At 42.1% G+C, this 19,493-nt stretch overlaps 1 protein-coding gene across 6 annotated transcripts in view; it reads right to left on the bottom strand.

Annotated features, from left to right (window-relative positions):
• Nucleotides 1-5,672: 5,672 nt before the first annotated feature.
• The window catches only part of fam120b (family with sequence similarity 120B), a 69,945-nt gene continuing 56,124 nt past the window's right edge, over nucleotides 5,673-19,493 (bottom strand). For 2 of the 6 annotated variants that reach the window (XM_020535259.2, XM_048600937.1), the window contains exons 8-11: nucleotides 18,866-18,968; nucleotides 18,422-18,565; nucleotides 11,466-11,523; nucleotides 5,673-6,658 (exon numbers count right to left, since the gene is read on the bottom strand). In XM_020535259.2, the coding sequence (XP_020390848.2) occupies nucleotides 6,619-6,658; nucleotides 11,466-11,523; nucleotides 18,422-18,565; nucleotides 18,866-18,968 (345 nt within the window). In that variant the 3' untranslated portion in view covers nucleotides 5,673-6,618. The other 4 variants (XM_048600940.1, XM_048600938.1, XM_048600941.1 and 1 more) reach the window with 4 other exon arrangements.

Raw genomic sequence — 19,493 nt, forward strand, 5'->3', positions numbered from 1 at the left:
TCATTAATCCCTGATAAGATAATGATAGGAATGAAATGCTTGGCTGCTGATGTTGCTGCTGCAGTACAGTCCATTTACTGCTCACTTTATGAAATTGACACACAGACAGAGCTTGGCCCTCCTGACTGACTTCTGCCAAGGCGTATTGTATTGTAACAGCCTTCTGTGTTCTTGTTTTCTTCTGCCACGCATTGATGCCTTCCCCTCACGCAATGTGGTTTGAAGGGACCCACTGTCCTGAAAACCTGTACACCCTCTAATTGCTGCAAATAACAAAGCCATCCTGCAGCTCAGGGTTATTTATCAAGGTTGTGCCAAAGATGGTGCATGTGTGGAATAGGCCTTGCTTTCTCTAGGCCCTTGTCACATATTGCTTTAGTGGGGTGATGTTACTTCCATAATTTGAATATGAGCTGTAAGTGACAATGTAGCACCTACATGCTTTCATCTTGCACCGTCCTGTGGGAAACCTTCCTCTTGACTAATCTGTGAAGCCATAAACTTCCTGTTCCAAAAGGCATCTTGTGGCCCCTATCACCAGGGGTCATTGAAATAAACACATTTGTTCACTGGCAGCTTCCAAACCCTGTCAAATTTCACTCAATGCCAAACCTCACACTTCGATGTCTTTACATGCCAGGAAGATGTTTCGATTCTTTGTTTTACAGGATGTGGGTGTCACTGGCTCGGCCAACATGTTTCCCATTCCGAGTTGCCTTTGAAAAGATGATGGTGAATGACCTTCTTCGATGGCTGCTGTCCATTTGGTGTAACATCCCTATTGCTGTTAAGTGAGGGAGTTTCACGTTTTTGGAACATTCTTAGAAATTTTGGACCCTGTATCTAAGGAAGGGTATGCTGGCGTTGGAGGAGGTCCAGAAGAGGTTCATAAGAGATATCCAGGAATGAAGGGCTTGTCATATGAGTACTCTGGGTTGAGTACTCTGGGTCTGTATTCGATGGAAGTTAGTAGGATGAGGGGGAGATCTGATTGAAACTTACAGAATACTGAGGTCTGGAGAGTGGACGTTGGGAACATGTTTCCACTAGGCACAGCCTCAGAGTGAAGGGACAACCCATTAGAACTGACACAAGGAGGAATTTCTTCAGCCAGAGATGGTTAATGTGTGGAACTCAATGCCACAGGAGGCTGTGTCATTGAGGAGAATGGGGTTGAGAAACATATCAGCTATCACTGAATGGCGGAGCAGACTCCAAGGGTCGAATGGTTTAATTTTGTTCCTATATCTTGTTGTCTTATGGTTTTTGACCTAATGACAGTTCAGGAACAGCAATATGGTTCCAAATCAGAATGCTGTGTGACCTTTAGGGAAACCTGAGGTGAAAAAGTGTTCCCAGGTGCCCGCTGTTTTTGTTCGAATTGTGGTGCTGTCAGGATTCGAACATCTGGTGAAAGAGCACTGATAATTTAGTACATCTTCTAGACAGTGCACACTGCAGCCACTGTGAATCAGTGAAAGAGACAGCGAATGCTATGTTTTAGATGATGGGTGGGGTGTTAATCAAGTGGGCTGTTTGCTTCGGATGGCATTGAGAGTTCTGAATGTTATTGGAGCTGCATTCATCTCAGCAAGTGCGAAATATTCAATCACACTCATGACTTGAGCTTTGTAATTATTGGACAGGCTTTAAGGAGTTAGGAGGTGCGTTACTACCATGGAATTACCGATGTGTATATGGCTGGCCCAGTTCAGTTTCTGGTTTTTGTTGGAGATGTTTATTGCCTGATACTTGTGAGCTGCCTATCAGCTCAAGCCTGAATGCTGTGCAGGTCTTACATGTGTGACAAGGGCAATGAGAAAAATATTAAGAGTCATACAGCACAGAAAGAGGCCATTCAGCCCATCGTGGCTGTGCCACAAGCTAGTGAATTAGTCCCACACCCCCGCTCTTTCCACACAGCCCTGTTGCTTGATCTTTTTTTTTAAAGTTTCCCTTCCAATTTTCTTTCAAAACTGCTTTCATCACACCAGCAAACAGTGCTTTTCCAATCATAACTGCTAACTGAGCAAAATAACTCTCACCCAGGATTCTTTGCCAAATTATTTAAATGTAGAAAAAAAACTGCTGGGAATTCTGGCCTCATTCCTACATTGTGCCACTGTGCTTAAGCTAACGTATTGAAGAAGGATCATTTCTGAAAGTCATGAGAGACTGATTTACCCAGATAAATCCTTTATTTCACGATTAAACTCTCTTGAATGACCATGACTATTGCAAGAGGAATTGTCAATCTTTTGACTGTATAATAAACAATTGTCAACAGACCCTCATCCTTTTGGGAAGAGACTCATTCACCTCTGTTTAAAAAATTCTAAGTCGGCAGATTCTGAGCTGGGCCTGTTTCTGAGTATTGATTTGGTGCAGCAGTTGCCTGAGTCAAAAGGGCTGAAGGAATTAGCCTTTTTGACTTAATGGTCCTCATCTACATATTAGCTGGGGTGAGCTGTTAGTTCCTGTCACCCTACAAGAGAAACTAACAATTCCGTTGGTCACTTACCTCATTGGCAGATGCTCTCAGGTAAAGTTGGGTCTGGGACCAGAGTGGAAAGCTGGATGTTTGGGTTGCACAAGGAGAGAGCCATTGATAGTCAGGACTATAGAATGCGTTGGGGAGCGTGGGGAGCAAATTACATTGAATCCTTCTGGCTCCACTGATAATCTAAAACTAAGTCTTTCTCATAGCTGGGGTCACGTTGAGCTAAAGAATGCAGAAGGGCTCAGGCCCACATGTAAGTGGTCTCTATGCTTTATTACACTATTACCTTATAATCAATCCTAAATGGTATTACAATCTGCTTTTGAGCTCTAAATTTTGTTCCTTGTTTCTCAGATGCTGACAATTTTGCTATTTAATGTTCATGTTTACCCCTCGTTCTTTAAGAGAACAGCATCTTGTCCTTGGTTTCTCCAGTTAACCAACCTCTTGCTCTTAAAGATGGTACTGTTTCGTGGACACCAGCAATGCCCTGCACTGGGCTTTCCAGCATGTGTGAGCCCTTAATGTCAGCACAACCCCTCTTCCAGCATGTGTGAGCCCTTATTGTCAGCACAACCCCTCTTCCAGCATGTGTGAGCCCTTATTGTCAGCACAACCCCTCTTCCAGCATGTGTGAGCCCTTAATGTCAGCACAACCCATCTTCCAGCATGTGTGAGCCCCTAATGTCAGCACAACCCCTCTTCCAGCATGTGTGAGCCCTTAATGTCAGCACAACCGCTCTTACTGTCCCCTGCCAACACTCTACCCCACCCCCTGCCACACAGAACCCCAGCCAAACCCTAAACTGCTGTCATCTGCGAGCCCTGACAAGTGTATCCTGCAGCAGGCGTGGCTGCATAGCATTGATGAGCAAGAAACCTGCTGATTTATGAGAGTGGGATGTCAACTAAAATAATTATTGGTGCAGTTCGGGGAATTGAGGCTTCTGCTAGAAATTAAATTGGATTTGCAATTTCCATCCAGGATTTTTGGCCAGTCCCCTAGGAAATGAGAAATCCCTGGGCTGCTGCACGTTTTCAGTTGAGGACCCAGCCAGTTCGACATATATCATTCGATGTGGACTGGCCTAATCCTGTGCCAATACTGACCCTGCACTCTGTGTCTTGGCCACATATGCTTTCCTATTTTCTTTCTTTTTGTCCCAAATAGGCTCTACAAACACTAATATTGAATCAGTGCTATTTGCTTCAACTATTTGATATGATGGCGAGTGCCACATTCTATGGCCCAGTATGAAGCAGAGTTAACCTCCTGTACCTTGCTAGTTGCCAGTGGATTGGTGTCCCCCTGCGGTAGTAATTGCACAGTAACTCTACCTAGATAGCTCGTCATTGGTCTGTATTCAGTTTTTTCTGTCTGCCACCTTGTCTAAAGGGCTCCAAGCTCTCTGTGTCCTGTTTTGTTTGAATGTTTGGATGTTGCCTACCAGGTCCTTGTTTTCTCATTTCTCAATGGCCGGGGAATTCCAGAGAGGACAAAGAAAACGCCATAAAGACACTCTGAAGCTCTCAGTGAAGTGCAGCAGCATTGACAATGATGATTGGAAGGAGCTTGTTACCAATTATTCAAAACGGCATTGACTTGTCCATCAAGCTGTATCATGCAGAGTTCAACCACCTTAAAACAAGATGGAGTAGTAACTAAGAAGGAAAGCAGAGGAAGTAAATCCTGCACTCTGTATCTCGGTACCTTGTGGGGCATCTTGCCCCATGCGTCCAAAGATCCATAGGTTGTGCATCAGTCCATTCAGTCGATTCAGAAAGTTGCAACCTTGAGCTCTAACTGAGGGCCAGCTATTACATGACAAACACTGCTCAGTGAACTTTGGCATCCTTGCAGCTTCCCTGCCACCTGGTTTGACTGGGCCTGTATTCTAGTTTAGAAGAATGAGACAGCAGCTGATTGAAACACAGAATTCTAGCATGGCTGGACTCACTCGACATGTTTTCCTTGGTTAGGAAGTCTAGAACCATGGGACACAGTCCCATGATATGGGGTAGGACTGAGATGAGGAAACATTTCTTCATTCAGATAATGATCAACCTGTAGAATTCTTGACCTCAGAAGGCTGTGGGAGCTGGGTCACTGAACATATTCAAGAAAGATAAATTTATTTTTGATATTAAAGACATCAAGGGGTACATGGAGAAAATAGGAATATGGTATTGAATCAGAGGATCAGCCACGATCATATGGAATGAAGAAAAGGCTGAATGGCCTATTCCTGATCCTAGTTTCTATGTTACACACCATGGAGCAGCTTCCACCCAAAGATGTGTACAGGCCTTAAGGGCTGGTGCATTTTTGGTAACTCTGCTCTCTCACTCATGTGGCTCAGCATTTATTCAAATTATTCAATTCCTCAGAAACTGTGTGGCTTAATCAGTCACTAACACCCTCAGGTGAATGAACACAGGACTGGCCCTGACGAGCCAAAATATATTATTAATATTTATGCATTCTCAGTTTGCTGACTTAGATTGGTTATTGAACCTGGTCATCCAATTTTAAACACCCATTTTGTGCTCACTTCAAACCTCCTTGTGATCTCGACCCTTCCTAACTCTGTCCCACTCTGACCAGCCTTACATCACCCAGAGAATCCTACTATCTCTCACCCAGAGAATTCTGTGTTACTCAATTTCCAATCTCTCTCACTTCTCCTTGGTTCCTTTGATTCATCCATGGTGCCCTTCAGCCATCCAGGCTGGAATTCTTTCCCTGCAGCATCTTTTTCAAAGGTCACTATTTATCTGCGAACCTCAACAGTCAACCCGGAGGGAGTTATTATACCCTGCGGGGCATCACAGTGAAACCCAGTCACACGCGTCCTTTATCAGCAGGGAACATTAGATTGCCATCCAGAATGCTGACCTGGGATGATTCATAGAATATGATCATAGAATCCCTATTCAGCCCATCGAGTCCACACTGACCCTTCAAAAAGCATTCCATCCAGACTCACTTCCCTACCCTATCCCCATAACCCTGTATTTCCCAGGGCTAATCCACCTAGCCTGCACATCCCTGGACACTATGAGCAATTTAGCATGGCCATTCCACCTAACCTGCATATCTTTGGACTGTGGAGGAAACTGGAGCACCCTGAGAAAACCATGCAGATGCAGGTAGAATGTACAAACTCCAAGCAGACACTCACCTGAGGGTGGAATCGAACCTGGGTCCCTGGCGCTCTGAGGCATCTGTGCTAACCACTGAGCCACTGTGTCGTCCCATGGCAGTTGTAGGATTGTTGATGCTATTTCCTAGGATCAGCTCAGTCAGCACTAACTGGGAATCAAAGCCAGGAGCTTCCCGATAGTATGATTCAATTGCAGATATATCAGCACAGCCTATGTTTTTTTTTTAATAAAGAATCATAGAGTCATAGTCATACAGCACTGAAAACAGACCCTTCGGTGCAACTCGTCCATGCTAACCAGACCTCCCTATCTGACCTAGTCCCATTTGCCAGCATTGGCCCATATCCCTTTAAACCCTTCTCACCCATATACTCATCCAGATGCCTCCCAATGTTGCAACTGCACCTGGCTCCACCATGTCCCCTGGCTGCCTGCTCCATACATGCACCATCCCCTATGTGAAGAAGTTACCCCTTAGATCCTTTTTAAATCTTTCTCTCTCACCCCAAACCCAATCCCTCCAGTTTTGGACTCCTCCATCCTAGGAAAAAGACCCTGGCCACTCACCTCTTCCATGACACCCATGATTCTACAAGCCTCCACAAAGCCACCCCTCAGCCCCAACGCTCCAGGGACAAAAGCCTCTCCCCACAACTCAGACCCTGCCCCCTCCCCAGTCCCAGCAACATCCCTGCAAATCTCCAAGCATCCTCCCAAGTTTAACATCCTTTCAAATGAAGGGTGACCAGAAGCACTCCAAAAGTGACCTCATCAATGTCCCAAACAGCTGCAATAAATTTGATATTTTGAACAATCTGTTCAAAAATTCAATTGCAAAGTCATTAAGTTGAAGAATCTTTCCAGTAATATTTCTGTGGATCCAAGAGAAATCAATGCTGCATCTTCCTTCACATCAAATGGCATTTTTCACTCTTTAAAGTTCTACAATCTGATTAATACCAGCCAGGACGAGAACCTTGAAATCCAGACCACCTAAAAATAAACAAATTTAGATACAAAATAATAGTTAGACCTTGAAACAGCAGGAAAGATCTTGTGATTGTGAGTTCTTTTATACAAGGTTAACTTGCAAGCCTGCTTTTTATTCAGCCCATTCAAAACATTAGGGAAAGCCTCTGATTCTGTCAATGTTGTAAGCATTAACATTAATTAGGTGATGCATTCAGACACCAGCCTGCAGGTACAGGCTTTTCTGCTTGTGCATGCAAGGAGGGCTTTGAGGGACATGGCAGATACTGTCACAACAGACACTGCATGCAGCTTCACATGTAAGTGACACAATGGGATCAACATAAACTGCATTGTGAAACGAACGTTAGCAGAACGCAAGGCTTCACTGTTAGGATGCACTGGTGGGAATCATATATATCAAACACAAATTATTTTTCAAACCCTTACTAAAAAGAGTGGGGTGCATCCTCTGGTCAAATAACCAACTTTCTTCACATGGTGAGATCATGGTGAGGTGGAAAGGGGATGGGATAAAACTTTGAGATTAATGCAGAGAAATGTTTGATTTCATTTCACTTATTATTGCTACATGTACCTAGGTACAATGAAAAGTTTTGTTTTGTGTGTAGTACAGGCAGATCATTAACATACAAAGATCATAGGGTGATTGAACAGAGGGAGGAATACAATGTTACAGCTGCAAAGAAGGTGCACAAAAAGCAAGATCAACATTAGATTTGAAATTTGAAAGGTCCATTCAGAAGTCTAATAACAATGGGGAAGATGCTATTCTTGAACCTGTTGGTCTGTGTATTTAAGTTTTTGTATCTTCTGCCTGATGGAAGAGGTTGGAAGCGATTATAACCAGGTGGGAGGGGTCTTTGATGATGTTGGGTGCCTTTCCGAGGCAACAGGAAGTGTAGATGGAGTCAATGGATGGAAAATTGACTTGCGTGATGGACTGGTCTATGTTCACCACTTTCTGTAGTTTCTTATGGTCCTGGGCAGAGCAGTTGCCGTACCAAGCCGTGATGTATCCGGATAGGATGCTTTCTATGGTGCATCTATAAAAGTTGGTGAGAGTCCTTATGGACATGCCGAACTTCCTTAGACTCCTGAGGAAGAAGAGGCATTGTGGTGCCTTACCGCTGAACTGTATAAGCCAGAAGGGAGCCCAATTTGTGCAGAGTTAACTGACTGAGGTGCCCTGAGTTGGAGAGGTTAGAGTTCAGGGATGAAATATTCAAAACATGATTCCTGGTTGGTTATTTAGCAACCCTTGTGAGCAAGTGCACCATGTACGGATGTTGGGTCAAATAGCCAACAGTCTAGACTCAAAGAAGAACAGTGGCTTGGGCAAGGGACTAGAGGTAGGATATTTGGAGAACTATACCACAGCTGGGGGAGCAGGAAGTATAAAACAAGTAGAGAACCTTCACATACAACAGTGGAATCAAAAAGAGAAAGCTGATCTGGTGCCTCTGTGCTGATAATGTTATTTTTGGCAAAGTGTAACGAAAATATGGTAACACATCGGGCAACTGCATTGTAGTCAAGAGCTTAAATTTCTCCTGTATTTGAGCACACTTTGTCATCAGTGACATTCAGACTAAAGGATGGGCTGATTTCCTGAATGTTTAGCAGTTAGGAAAGAGAGCTGAAGATATTGGGAAATTTCTGAAGGGGTGGCAAGGATAAGCAGTTAAGCAAAATACATATCTCCAACTGGAGCAAGTTTTCTACAAGGTTGAACATTACCTTGACACAAATCCAGATTCTTCCCAAGTGAAGAATCTGAGGCTGTATATGTTTAGCATCAATTTGGACACATCATAGAAGTGACAACCCGTATAGGAATATTAGAATACGCTGTGTGGAAGCTTTTTGGTGCAAATGTGGTCATCTATTTGCATGTCATCACCTTTACTGGTAATGCCTGCTTGTGGATCTTCAGCAGAGATGAGGGTCATGAAATTGGCGTTTACAATTAGCATACGATGTATCAGCTGGTCACTCTACACCATGCAGAACTATTTCTCCCATTGATGTTAGAGGCCATCATTTAATCACTTCTGATATTCAAAAATGAATTCTGCATGTTTTACTACAATCTAATTTGATCTTCGGGAGTTATTCTGTCAGATAGTATATGCAGACACACCTTGGGTAATTACCAATGCAATTCCACACTAGCAATGCCAAAAATGAGGATTGTAAATCTGCAAAAATGCCTTGGGAAGAGATTCTATTTTTGACAATCAGGAGAAGGGAATTCCAAACATGTGAATGGACCGTAAGGTATGTCCATAAACATAACCATGTGAAAGACATGGAGTGCAGCTAAAAGTAATCCTTCACTGGATAGTCAGTTGGAAAATGGGACATAAATTTTCTGAAGATTGTAGTTCGTGCTTGAAAATTATTTTAAAACAAGCAGCTCCAACATTTACTTTATCACATATCTATATCACAGAAAATAGCAACATCAAGGGGCCAGAAATAAAGTATCAGCAATAAATGAAATAGGGACATTGTAAAAAATATGTTTATCTGGAACCTGGAACTTATGACCACCATGGGGAGTTGGGATGGGGGACGTTTCTGGTGGATGATGGATACTGATAAGTCATCAAGTCCCCTCATCCACTGCTAACTATTGCTCTGAAAATCTTTAAATGCTGCACCTCTCCAGCCTATCCACCTAACTCTTCCTAAGCAGCATCCATCTCTATTAGTTCTGCTGGCTGAATCAGCAGATACCATTTACCTGGTCTGCGGGTTGGCAGCACTCCCCCAGGCTCCTGCCTGGGAATCCTTATGCTGGGCTTAGCAATGTTCTCCTACAGTCAGTGCCTATGAACCAACAGAGACGAGCGCCAAAGGATGCCAGAATTCAGCTCCAGCAATGCTCTCGATACCATGAGTGACATTTGTGAGTTACAAGCATTAAACATGAGTACCGGAAGTAGGTCATTCAGACCACTGAGAATACTCTGCCATCAAAGCAGATCATGGGTGATCATGTACCTCAATTTTATTTAAATCCCTTGATCCCTCAAACAAAAAAAGCATTGATTTCCAGTCTTGAAATCTCCAGTTGTCCCAGCACCTAAATCTTTTTGAGTAAAAGAATTCATGATGCTCTGTGATCATTTCAGAGCCTTCCTTCTTCTCAATGATTCAATGGTTTCGATTAGATCACCATTCTCTTTTCCAAAGTGAACAATTCCCATTTTCCTTAACCTTTCCTTCAAATCTAAACACTTGCAATATGGAACTGTCTCTGAAGCTATTTTGAGAGTGTTTATATGATCTGAGGTCAACTGTAGACATCTGCAAGGCTGCTCAACACAACTCCCCAAATTACATATTTGACAAAATGTCAGGAAAATATTTCACTTGGTCCTGAGCTAAAGGGAGGAAAATTGGGCTGGTTTCATTACAGAGGCACACTCTTATATTCTTGATTTTCTGATATTAGCTGTGCCAAACTGATTCTGGGAGCAGACTTGGGAAAATCTCTTCTGACACAGACTGGTTAACGCAAAGGGCTTTGTATAATACACAAAACATCATGGGATGGGGCACTGTGAAAACTGAAAAAAATGCATTATTGAAATATGCGTAGCAGACCTTTCAGAGCCCATTCCTTCCTGTTGCATATACTAGTTCTTTTTGTTAATAATGCTAATTCTTTCTTCTCCTGAACCGAAAGACCCTTTGTTTTGGGTCATTCTCTAGTACCACACCTTTGTTGCCACTCCTTACGTGTAAGCACTGAAACTGGATGTTGGCATGATATTCAACTCCAGGAGCCTTCACAACTGATTCTGATCATGCAGTTACACATCTGGATATCCAGCAGGTTCCATAGATAGTGAGCAGTGTGGAGAACCCTGGTTCACATTCCTATTCCAAATCCAGGGCACTGCATTCATTGTCACATTCTTAACATCACCTGAGCTGGGTTTGACTAACTCAACACTGAGTGAGGGCTGAACCTAAGGATTCCCAGTCCATGTGTCTCAGTTACCCAATGAATAAACTTGTTGAGTCATCATTCTCTTTGGGAACACTAATGAATAACCGAGCAAAAGTGAACAATAAAGTTGGAAATGTAATATTCTTAGCGTGAACTTGGTGAAGCTTGTCAAAACCAAAATGATACATAGCTCAAAATTGCCAAGAAATTATCATATACATGAAAGAAAAAGAATTAAATCAGGTATAAGACTTCAAATTTTTAGAAGGCATAATATCTGTAGGTGGAAAATTCCAGAAAGAAATAAGCACAAGGATAGCAATAGGAAAAGGCTGCGTTTGGTAAGAAGAGACAACTATGAATTGGAAAGATGAATAAACAATTCAAGAAGTAATTTGTAAAAAGCTTGATTTGAAGTGTTGTTTTGTGTGGATGAGACACTTGGGACCTTATAGAAGGAGGAGACCAAATTACTAAATGACACAATGAATGGCACAATACACAATGAGAGGAGCCGTTTGCCACATCTTAGCTCATCTATCCTGATGATCTATGTTTCCTCTGTCCCATGAATGTATGTAAGGTATTCACCTCCATTATCTTGCCCAATATATCATTCCCAGTATTGATCACTTGTTGTGAGAATTTTTTCTGATGGTGTGTTCTGATTTCACCTATGTGCAGTGTTGATCCATGTCTTCACTTTCCCTGAGCACACTGATACAGTTTAAGGTAGCCCATATCTCATCCATATCCATGCAATTTAATAACTTGTACGTGCTTAGAGGATCACTGAAGCTTACATCAAGAAAGGGCCCCTTTAAAGGAGAAACTACTTCTACTCACTGCGGAGAGAGCTGTGGCCTCCTGTTGTGAGGTCCTGATCTTGGTTGAAGTCTTCCACCTGAGATAAATGAGTGTGCCGTATAAAACTCAATAACTGAATGTAACCAGCTTCCGTGAGCGCTGCTTATAACTTCTTGAATCAGTGCAATCAGTTACAATCATAGATATTTTATAACGAACCTCTTCAGAAATGCTATTACACACCTCAGGAGTTGAACCCAGGCCTCCTAGTCCTGAGGTAAGCTCAGGAGCACTTCATACAAAAGCCCCCTCAGCTACATAAATATTAAACAAAGAACTGCAAATGCTGGAAATCTGAAACAAACAAAAACATGAAATTGCTGGAGAAACTCAGCAGGGTCTGGCAGTAACTGGACATAAAACTAAGTTAATGCTTCAAGTCCAACAACCTTTTTACAGTTATGGTTATACAGTGACTCTCAAAACCTCTGGACATCTCCAAAGCATATCACAGTTAATTTCATACAGGGGGCCTTTTACAACTTGACCTCTACAACAGCACCGCAAATACTACCGACTGACGTTGCAAGAGATTTTCAAATTCTTTCATTTTGACTTTTCAAAATTCAGATAAAAAGATGGATATTTAGAAATAAAGAGGAAAAAAAATCCAAACTGCATACCACCAGGAAAATATTAATGCTTCTCACACAAACTCTTTATTGTAATTATTTTGGAAAGCAAATAGATGATACTAGCTTTCTTGGAAACCACATTGCCAGTTTACCTTAGTAGGAAATTTCTCCACCCACCCTTCCAAGGAATTTTCTGAAATGAAAGAGCTAAAATGTGAAATAAATCCTGAAGTCATGAAGGTATGAGTAATGTGGTCATTGTTAAATTAAAAACTAATGCCTGTGGAAACAATCAGATGGCAAAAATCTCCAGAAATAAAGGAAAACCCTGTGCAGCTTAGGAAGTATCTGTGGACAGATGCTAAAACCAGAAGCCATGTAGGTGCTGTGCTAAAATTCAGCGGTGCTTGGTCATAATTGCCAATTACCATGATTTGAATTTGCCTGCAGAGGTTTAGCCCTCAAGTGCAGAGCTAAAGTGATTTTTATCAATGATCTCCATGCATCCACAGAATGGTGTTGAGTGCTCAAATTACCACTCTACCACAGCTGGGCACAGAACACCAGTGTTCTTGGAAGCAGCACTGAGGTCCTAACCGAGGTGCGCCAGTGGATGGTGGATCAGCCTGTGGATGTGAGGAGGGTACCTCGACCTCCTTTTCCCGTCTTCTGCAGCAGTTGATGGTACTTGGGCTTAATTTAGTAATCTTAATGTAATGCTATGTCTCCATTTACGCTATTTGCAATACTGTCTATTATGTTATTGGCAAATGCTGACATGTGGCTTTCCATCCTATCATCTGTGGCATTAATAAATAGTGAATAGTTGAGAGTCAAACGGAGATCATTGCAGGTCACCAGTGGAAATATTCTATTCATTATCCCTATTGTGTTTGTATCTTTCAAGTAATGTGTTAAAGAGGTCAATACTTTGACTGTAATTATACAAGTTCTATGGGGTCTTCCCCTAATTTCTAAAACTTAACACTGGTTTGAAGGAATTCATAAGGAAGCTAGGCCCCAGAGAAAATGTACAAAAGTTTTACCAGAATGACAACAGTAATGAACAACTACAGTTTTGTGAGGAGACTTGAGAAGCTGGGATTGCTCTTATAGAGAAAAGAAGGTTAAGAGAAATGTAAGAAGAGATCAGTAAACAGAAGATACAGGTTTCAGGTGAACATCAAAACAATTCCTAGACTACATCAGGTAACAGTCAGTTACAATCGGGAGTGCAATGGCCATAAGGGTGGTGGAAACAGATTCAATAGTGACTTTCCAAAGGGAATTGGATTAACACTTGAAAACATGCCCATTTGGGGCAAGAAAAAGTAGTGGGATAGCGCTGCACAGAGCCAGGCCAGCCACAAGTGGGCCAAATGGCCTTCTTCAGTGCAGAATTATACTCTGAACAATTCTTTGAATATTTTCAAAAGCTCTGTCAAACTCATAAGTGCCAGATCAACGTAGTGAAATATTTGCAAAACCTAAAGGAACAGAACATGTATGACTTTGCATTATTTAGCAAGGCAAAATGATGGGAATGTGGCAGGTTTGAAGTGAGTCTGTTAAAAGCATGTGCAACACATGTTCTAATACAATCAGCTTCATATTTAAGATCTGGATCCCACTGTCAAACTTGTCAAACAATTGGGTACCATTGAAAATTATTTTTAATAATTTATTCTGTGTGGTAGACCAATCAGTGGTAACCGCCAGAACGTTGACACTGGAGGATTTAGTGAAGTTAATGCCATTGAATGTCAAAGGCCAATTAGAATCTTTCTTGTTGGAAATGATCATTCCTTGATACTTGTGTGGCACGAATGTTATTTGTCATCTGCCAGCTCAAGTCCTGATGTTGTCTAGTTCCTGCTGCTTTTTGACATGGACTGTTACTGTCTTATAATAGATTTAAACCTGAATTCAGTCTTTCCCGGGCTCTGAAAGTTGATGAACACATCACTTCCCTTGGTCCTCCCTTCCTGTTACTATTTACATGCTGTAAAAGTCCCAAATCACTGCCAACTTGCCATTCTTCCTAAAGTATTTATATCGCCTGATCTCTTTAACTTTGGTGCAGCCCTGAACTTTGATTTCTCAGTAACGAAAAGGAACTTGCATTTGAGGGAGTTTCTGTAGTTTGCATGGTGATGGAAGAGCTAAATATAAGGCTTTATTCGATCATAAGCTGAATATGTAGTGCTTATATAGCCAAGAATTTTTGATGCACAATGTGGTACTTTTTTCTCAGGGATGAAGTCAGAAATTTTTTAAAAAAAAGTTTCGTCAACTGGTGTAGCATTCAGAAACACATAAAAATTAATGAATCAAACAAAATTCCTTACTTTCAGGCTTGAACGCAAAAATTAACCTGACACTTCACTGCAGCCCTGAAGAAGTGCTGTACATATGGAGTTGCCATGCTTCAGAAGAGAAACTAAACTAACGCTCCATCTGCCTGCAATGGTGGATGCGAAAGATCCTATAGCACTATTTTACAGAGAAGGTGAATCAGCCCCAGTGTCCAGGCCAATATTTATCACTCAATCAACATTAAAAAGAAACAGATTCTGAGGTCATTGCCATGTTGCTATTTATGAAGGCGTGTTTGCAAATTGGCTACTTCGCTTCCTGCATTACAACAGTGACTGTGCTTGAAAAAAAACTTAAGTTGGCTGTAAAGCACTGTGAGATGTTTGTTGGATGTGAAAAGTCCTATTTAAATGCAACTCTTTCTTTTGTTCCTTATCCAACCTCTAGTGAAGGACTTGTACGTTTGGAGGTGACCTCTGATACTTAATAGCTGGACTTTATCCTGAGCTGCGTCAATGTTCATTGGTGAGCTCTTTCAGTTAATGTGGAAGCAAGGAACCATTCTGCAAGCAGGATTTACAAATGGAAAAGAACTCAGCAAACATGCGACAATCACTGAGGAATTTGACTCCATTCCAACACCAGCAAAATGGTCAACCGAATTCTTCTGAACCATTTAGTGGTTGAAATATTGCACCACAGGGGGTTCTGCTTTAACGCGATAGTTGCATTCCTGGACAACATCGTGTTATAGAAAATCGTGCTATAGAAATAATGAGGATCATGGGAAAAGCAGGGTTAGGGGCAGACCACCAAAAAAATCACTCAAAAATCACTCAAAGACCTAAGACAAAGGAAAGCATGGTTTGATTAAATGTCTAATTCATATCTAATAATGAAATAAAACCAAATTTAACACCTTATCTTGAAAAAATGTGAAGATGACTTGATGGTGGAGGAGGTTTTGTGGTTGCTCTGTTGTTAATGCAGGGGCTGAGGGTTGTCATCATCATCATCACCTTCAGGTGCAGCTGTGGTTGCAGGGTTAGGGTGAAAAATAGTTAATCCAGAAGTGGATGGCTGTGGTTCATTGTCTTCTGACTGTTTCTTGGAGATTGGCTTAAAAAAGACATCCAGTTTTTGCTACTTTGCCCTTTTTCTTTCATAGGGTGCCAAATAAGATCTTATTCCACAAGCAGCTACCCTGTTGCATACTGTATTGTAATTGTTGTCCTCTAAGAGCTGCAACTGCTTCTCAATTTCCCTCAGGATAGAAGACAATACAGACGTGGAAAGCTCTTGTGGTACTGCATCCTAGACTTCATCTTTGTCAGCTCCAGCATCCACTCACCCCTCAGCGACAAGTTGTTGTAGATCAACTGTAGAGAGGTCTTCACAGTGGGACTCGAGGAGCTCTTCAACATCCTCACTCTCCACCTGTTCAAATCCAACTGGCATTGCAAGATCAACACAATCTTCTTTGATTCTTGAGGGCTCCTCTGATGGATCAAAGGTTTTAAAATCTTGAAAAAAATCTGGGAGAAGCTTCCGCCAAACTACGTGCAAGCAGTCCTTACTGACATCAACCCAGGCCTCCACGATAATGTCAACTGCATTCTTGATGTTAAAGCTCTTCTAAAATTGAAGAGCACTATCCTTATCCCCATCAGTGGCTGCAGTCAGCCTCTTAAATGTGCGCCTTAAATAATAAACTTTAAAAGCTGCTACTGCACCCTATACCATGGGTGGAAGCAGTGTGGTTGTGTTTGGGGGTAGAAATAGCACTTGGATGTTTTCAGAAAGCTCACCAATGGTGGGAGGATGGCTTGGTGCATTATCCAGGATGAGGAGAATCTTGAAATCCAAATTTTGTTTTCCTGCAATACTTTCTAAAAACACCTTCCAAAACATCAATAAGGTCACAAATGCAATTGTGTTGTAGCCAATACAAGTTCATGTTTTAGAAGTTGCGTTCCCCTATTCATCAGTCACATTATAGCCGATTGACGTTGCTGGAGCACGCATTATAGCAGAAGCCCCTGCATCTGCTGCTAGAGTCAGTACAGTTCCAGAGAATGTCAAGGAGTCGCTAATATGGCGTTTGCAGTTAGACAGCTCCAGGAGAGATGCCAAGAACAGAAAGTGGAATCCTACACCATGTTTACTGACCTGACCAAGGCCTTTGATACAGTCAGCGTTAGGTAACGGCGAATTTGTCTGGTCTGTGAAATTTAGGAAAATACATTGACAGTTCCAATGACAGCATGCTTGTGCATGTCCTGGACGATGGGGGTATCCTTTGACCCATTCCAAGTCACGAGTGGAGTTAAACAGGGCTGTGAGCAAGTGCCAACCCTCTTCAACATGTTGTTCTCCTCCATGCTCTCTGATGCCTTCACGATGTGATCCTGATAGCAAGATCAAATACAACATGAAGAGGAAGCTGTTCAATCTGAAACAATTCCAGACAAAGTCCAGGTTCTCCAAGGATTGCTTCAGGTTTTCTGTTTGCTGATGACTGTGCACTAGCTGAACAAAAATCATTGGCCTTACAATACGTACAAAGAAAGCTGGAGTAATTCACCAGTCTGCTCCAGGAAAGCCCTTTCTCTTGTCTCTTTCAGTCCACAAGCAGTCCACAAGTCATAGGTCGATACGTTCACTTATCTCAGCAGCACACTGTCTCGAGTTGTCCATACTGATGATGAGGCACATGAAAGAATTGCCAAAGCAAGTGTAGCCTTCTCCAGATTTCGAATGTCAGTCTAGGAATGAAGAGGAGTAGGTCGGCATACCAAACTGAAAGTCTATAGAGTAGTAGTCCTGCCCACTCTGTTCTATGAATTGGACTCTGTATCAAGAAATTCAACCACTTCCATCTGAGTTGCCTTCAGAAGCTTCTGAAGGTCAGATGCCAGAACAAAATACCAGGCGAGATGCTCTCTTGGGCTGGCATGCCAAGCATCTACACTGAAAGGAGACAGCGATAACTGAGCTGGGTCATGTAGCCAGAATGCCTGACACTCACTGACTAAAGTGATTCTTCTATGGAGAGACGGAGTTTTGGGCAAACTCTCATGACAGTCAAAGGAGGTGAAAATTGGACACACTGAAAGCTTCACAAGGAGTTCTAATAAAGACCTCTATTTTTGGGAGAAGCTCGGTCAGGATTGTTGTACCTGACAAAAGCAAATAAAAATGGTGCAGTCTGCTTCAAAAGCAAATGCATGTCAGAGACAGAGAAAAACACAAGGAGACAACATTCTGAGCCAGCAGCTCATTCAGAGCTCCACGGCTGTCCTTTTTGCAGCAGAACATTGTGACTGCAGTTCCACCTCAGTCACCTACAGACCGCCAGAATTCTGCCATGCTCCCCAGGAGATGAACATGTTCATTTTCGTCTCAAAGGATAAAAAGAGGCAGCAAGAGCATAATCTCTAAGGTGGGCATAGCCATTAAATCTAATTTTGTAGCATGGATTACTATACAAGTGAAGAACAGGTATCCTAGATGGTTTTACCTTTCCCCGTAGCCTGGTGACACTGTGGTCAGCTGCAGGACTTCCTAGACATCTAGGGATTATGTAACTCGACAGTAACCAAGAAAAATGCATCCGGAATAGTAAACCAATACCTTACTGTCCATTAGGAAGAGACAGTCAGTTCTTATGCTGTATCCATGATCTTCATCACTGAGAAAAACAAGGGTAAGAGAGCAAGGGAACATCATCATTTCCAATTCCCGTCCAAGCCAAATCTTATCTTGATTTGGAAACATGACACCGTTCACCACGAGGTCAAATTCCTGAAAATCCCTCCCTGACAACATTGTCGGGATACCTTTGTCACATGGACTACAGCAGTTCAGGAAGCAGTCTCAGTATCTATTTCTCAAGGGTTGGGAAATAAATTGTCAACAGTATCTTAAGCCAAATAGTGGATCAATAATTCACGAGAGAATGTCAATAGATTTATTTGGGGTTACTTTAAAATTAAGCATTAAAACATAACAGACAATGATGATAGAAATGACTTTCAGGCATACCTGACTGTGTTGGAGGTTGTGGATACTTTGCCTGATAATCAGGGCGATGGGCGTGGTATGGACGATAAGCAGGCAGCTGCTGCTCCTGCGATGCCATGTGATATATACCTCCTCTACTGTGGGTACCAGGCCTTTCCCAGTTGTCTAACAATACAGAACACACGACAAACCCATTTTAATCAATAGATTAGTCCCCAACAAATAATTATCAAGTGAGTTTTACTAGACTGTCTCTCTCATGCACTTCACAACAAAAAAATGCACAACTTTCCAAGAAGCTTTTAAGGCATTTTGTCTCCCTTTACCTGCTGATTTTTCCACTTTCTCGCTTACGGACACTGTCAAAGACCATTATTAATCAAATATTTCATCCCGTTCCAGTGGTGTCTACAATTCAGGAAAGATATTGAACAATGAACACTGAATGCAGCCCTGGCCACTGACCTGTTGTGCACAGCCGGGACCGGCTCTGTATGTCTCTTTTCTTTGTCACGCAAATACTGTTAATGAGGGACTTCAGCTTCTGGAATTCCTGCAGCAGAATATCCTACAAAGGAGAACCAAAATGATCAGCATTCTGACAAAACAAAATCACATGACTTCAGAGATTTTGTAACAAAAACGTGCACTGTATAGCACCACACTATCTGACCGTTTCCGTCCTCGTTTCCAAGGGCTGGGTCATACAATTCCACTGGATTGGGCTATGCTCAAGGGCAGGGGACTGTAATGGTCTGCCAGTGACTTCTGCAGGAAGTTCTCAGGCACATTGGAAGGATTTACATACTTACGATCAACTTGTTTGGCCACATTACGAACGCACATTCCACGGCCAACAAGCCTTGGAATGGAACTTAAACTGTAGCTTCTGGCCCAGAAGTAGGAACTTTACCAGGTACTGTATCACTAGACCTCAATCTAGCAGCTTTAACACAGTAAACAGTCACATGCGACTTCACAGGAACATAATTAAACAAAATTTAACTCCAATGCACATCACAGAGATGAACAAAAGTTTGGTTAAAGAGGTAGATTTTAAAGATTGTTTAAGGGAAGTGAGAGAAAGAGAGGT

The sequence above is a fragment of the Rhincodon typus genome, chromosome 9 (assembly GCF_021869965.1).
Source record: "Rhincodon typus isolate 14 chromosome 9, sRhiTyp1.1, whole genome shotgun sequence".
Lineage (NCBI taxonomy): Eukaryota > Metazoa > Chordata > Chondrichthyes > Orectolobiformes > Rhincodontidae > Rhincodon > Rhincodon typus.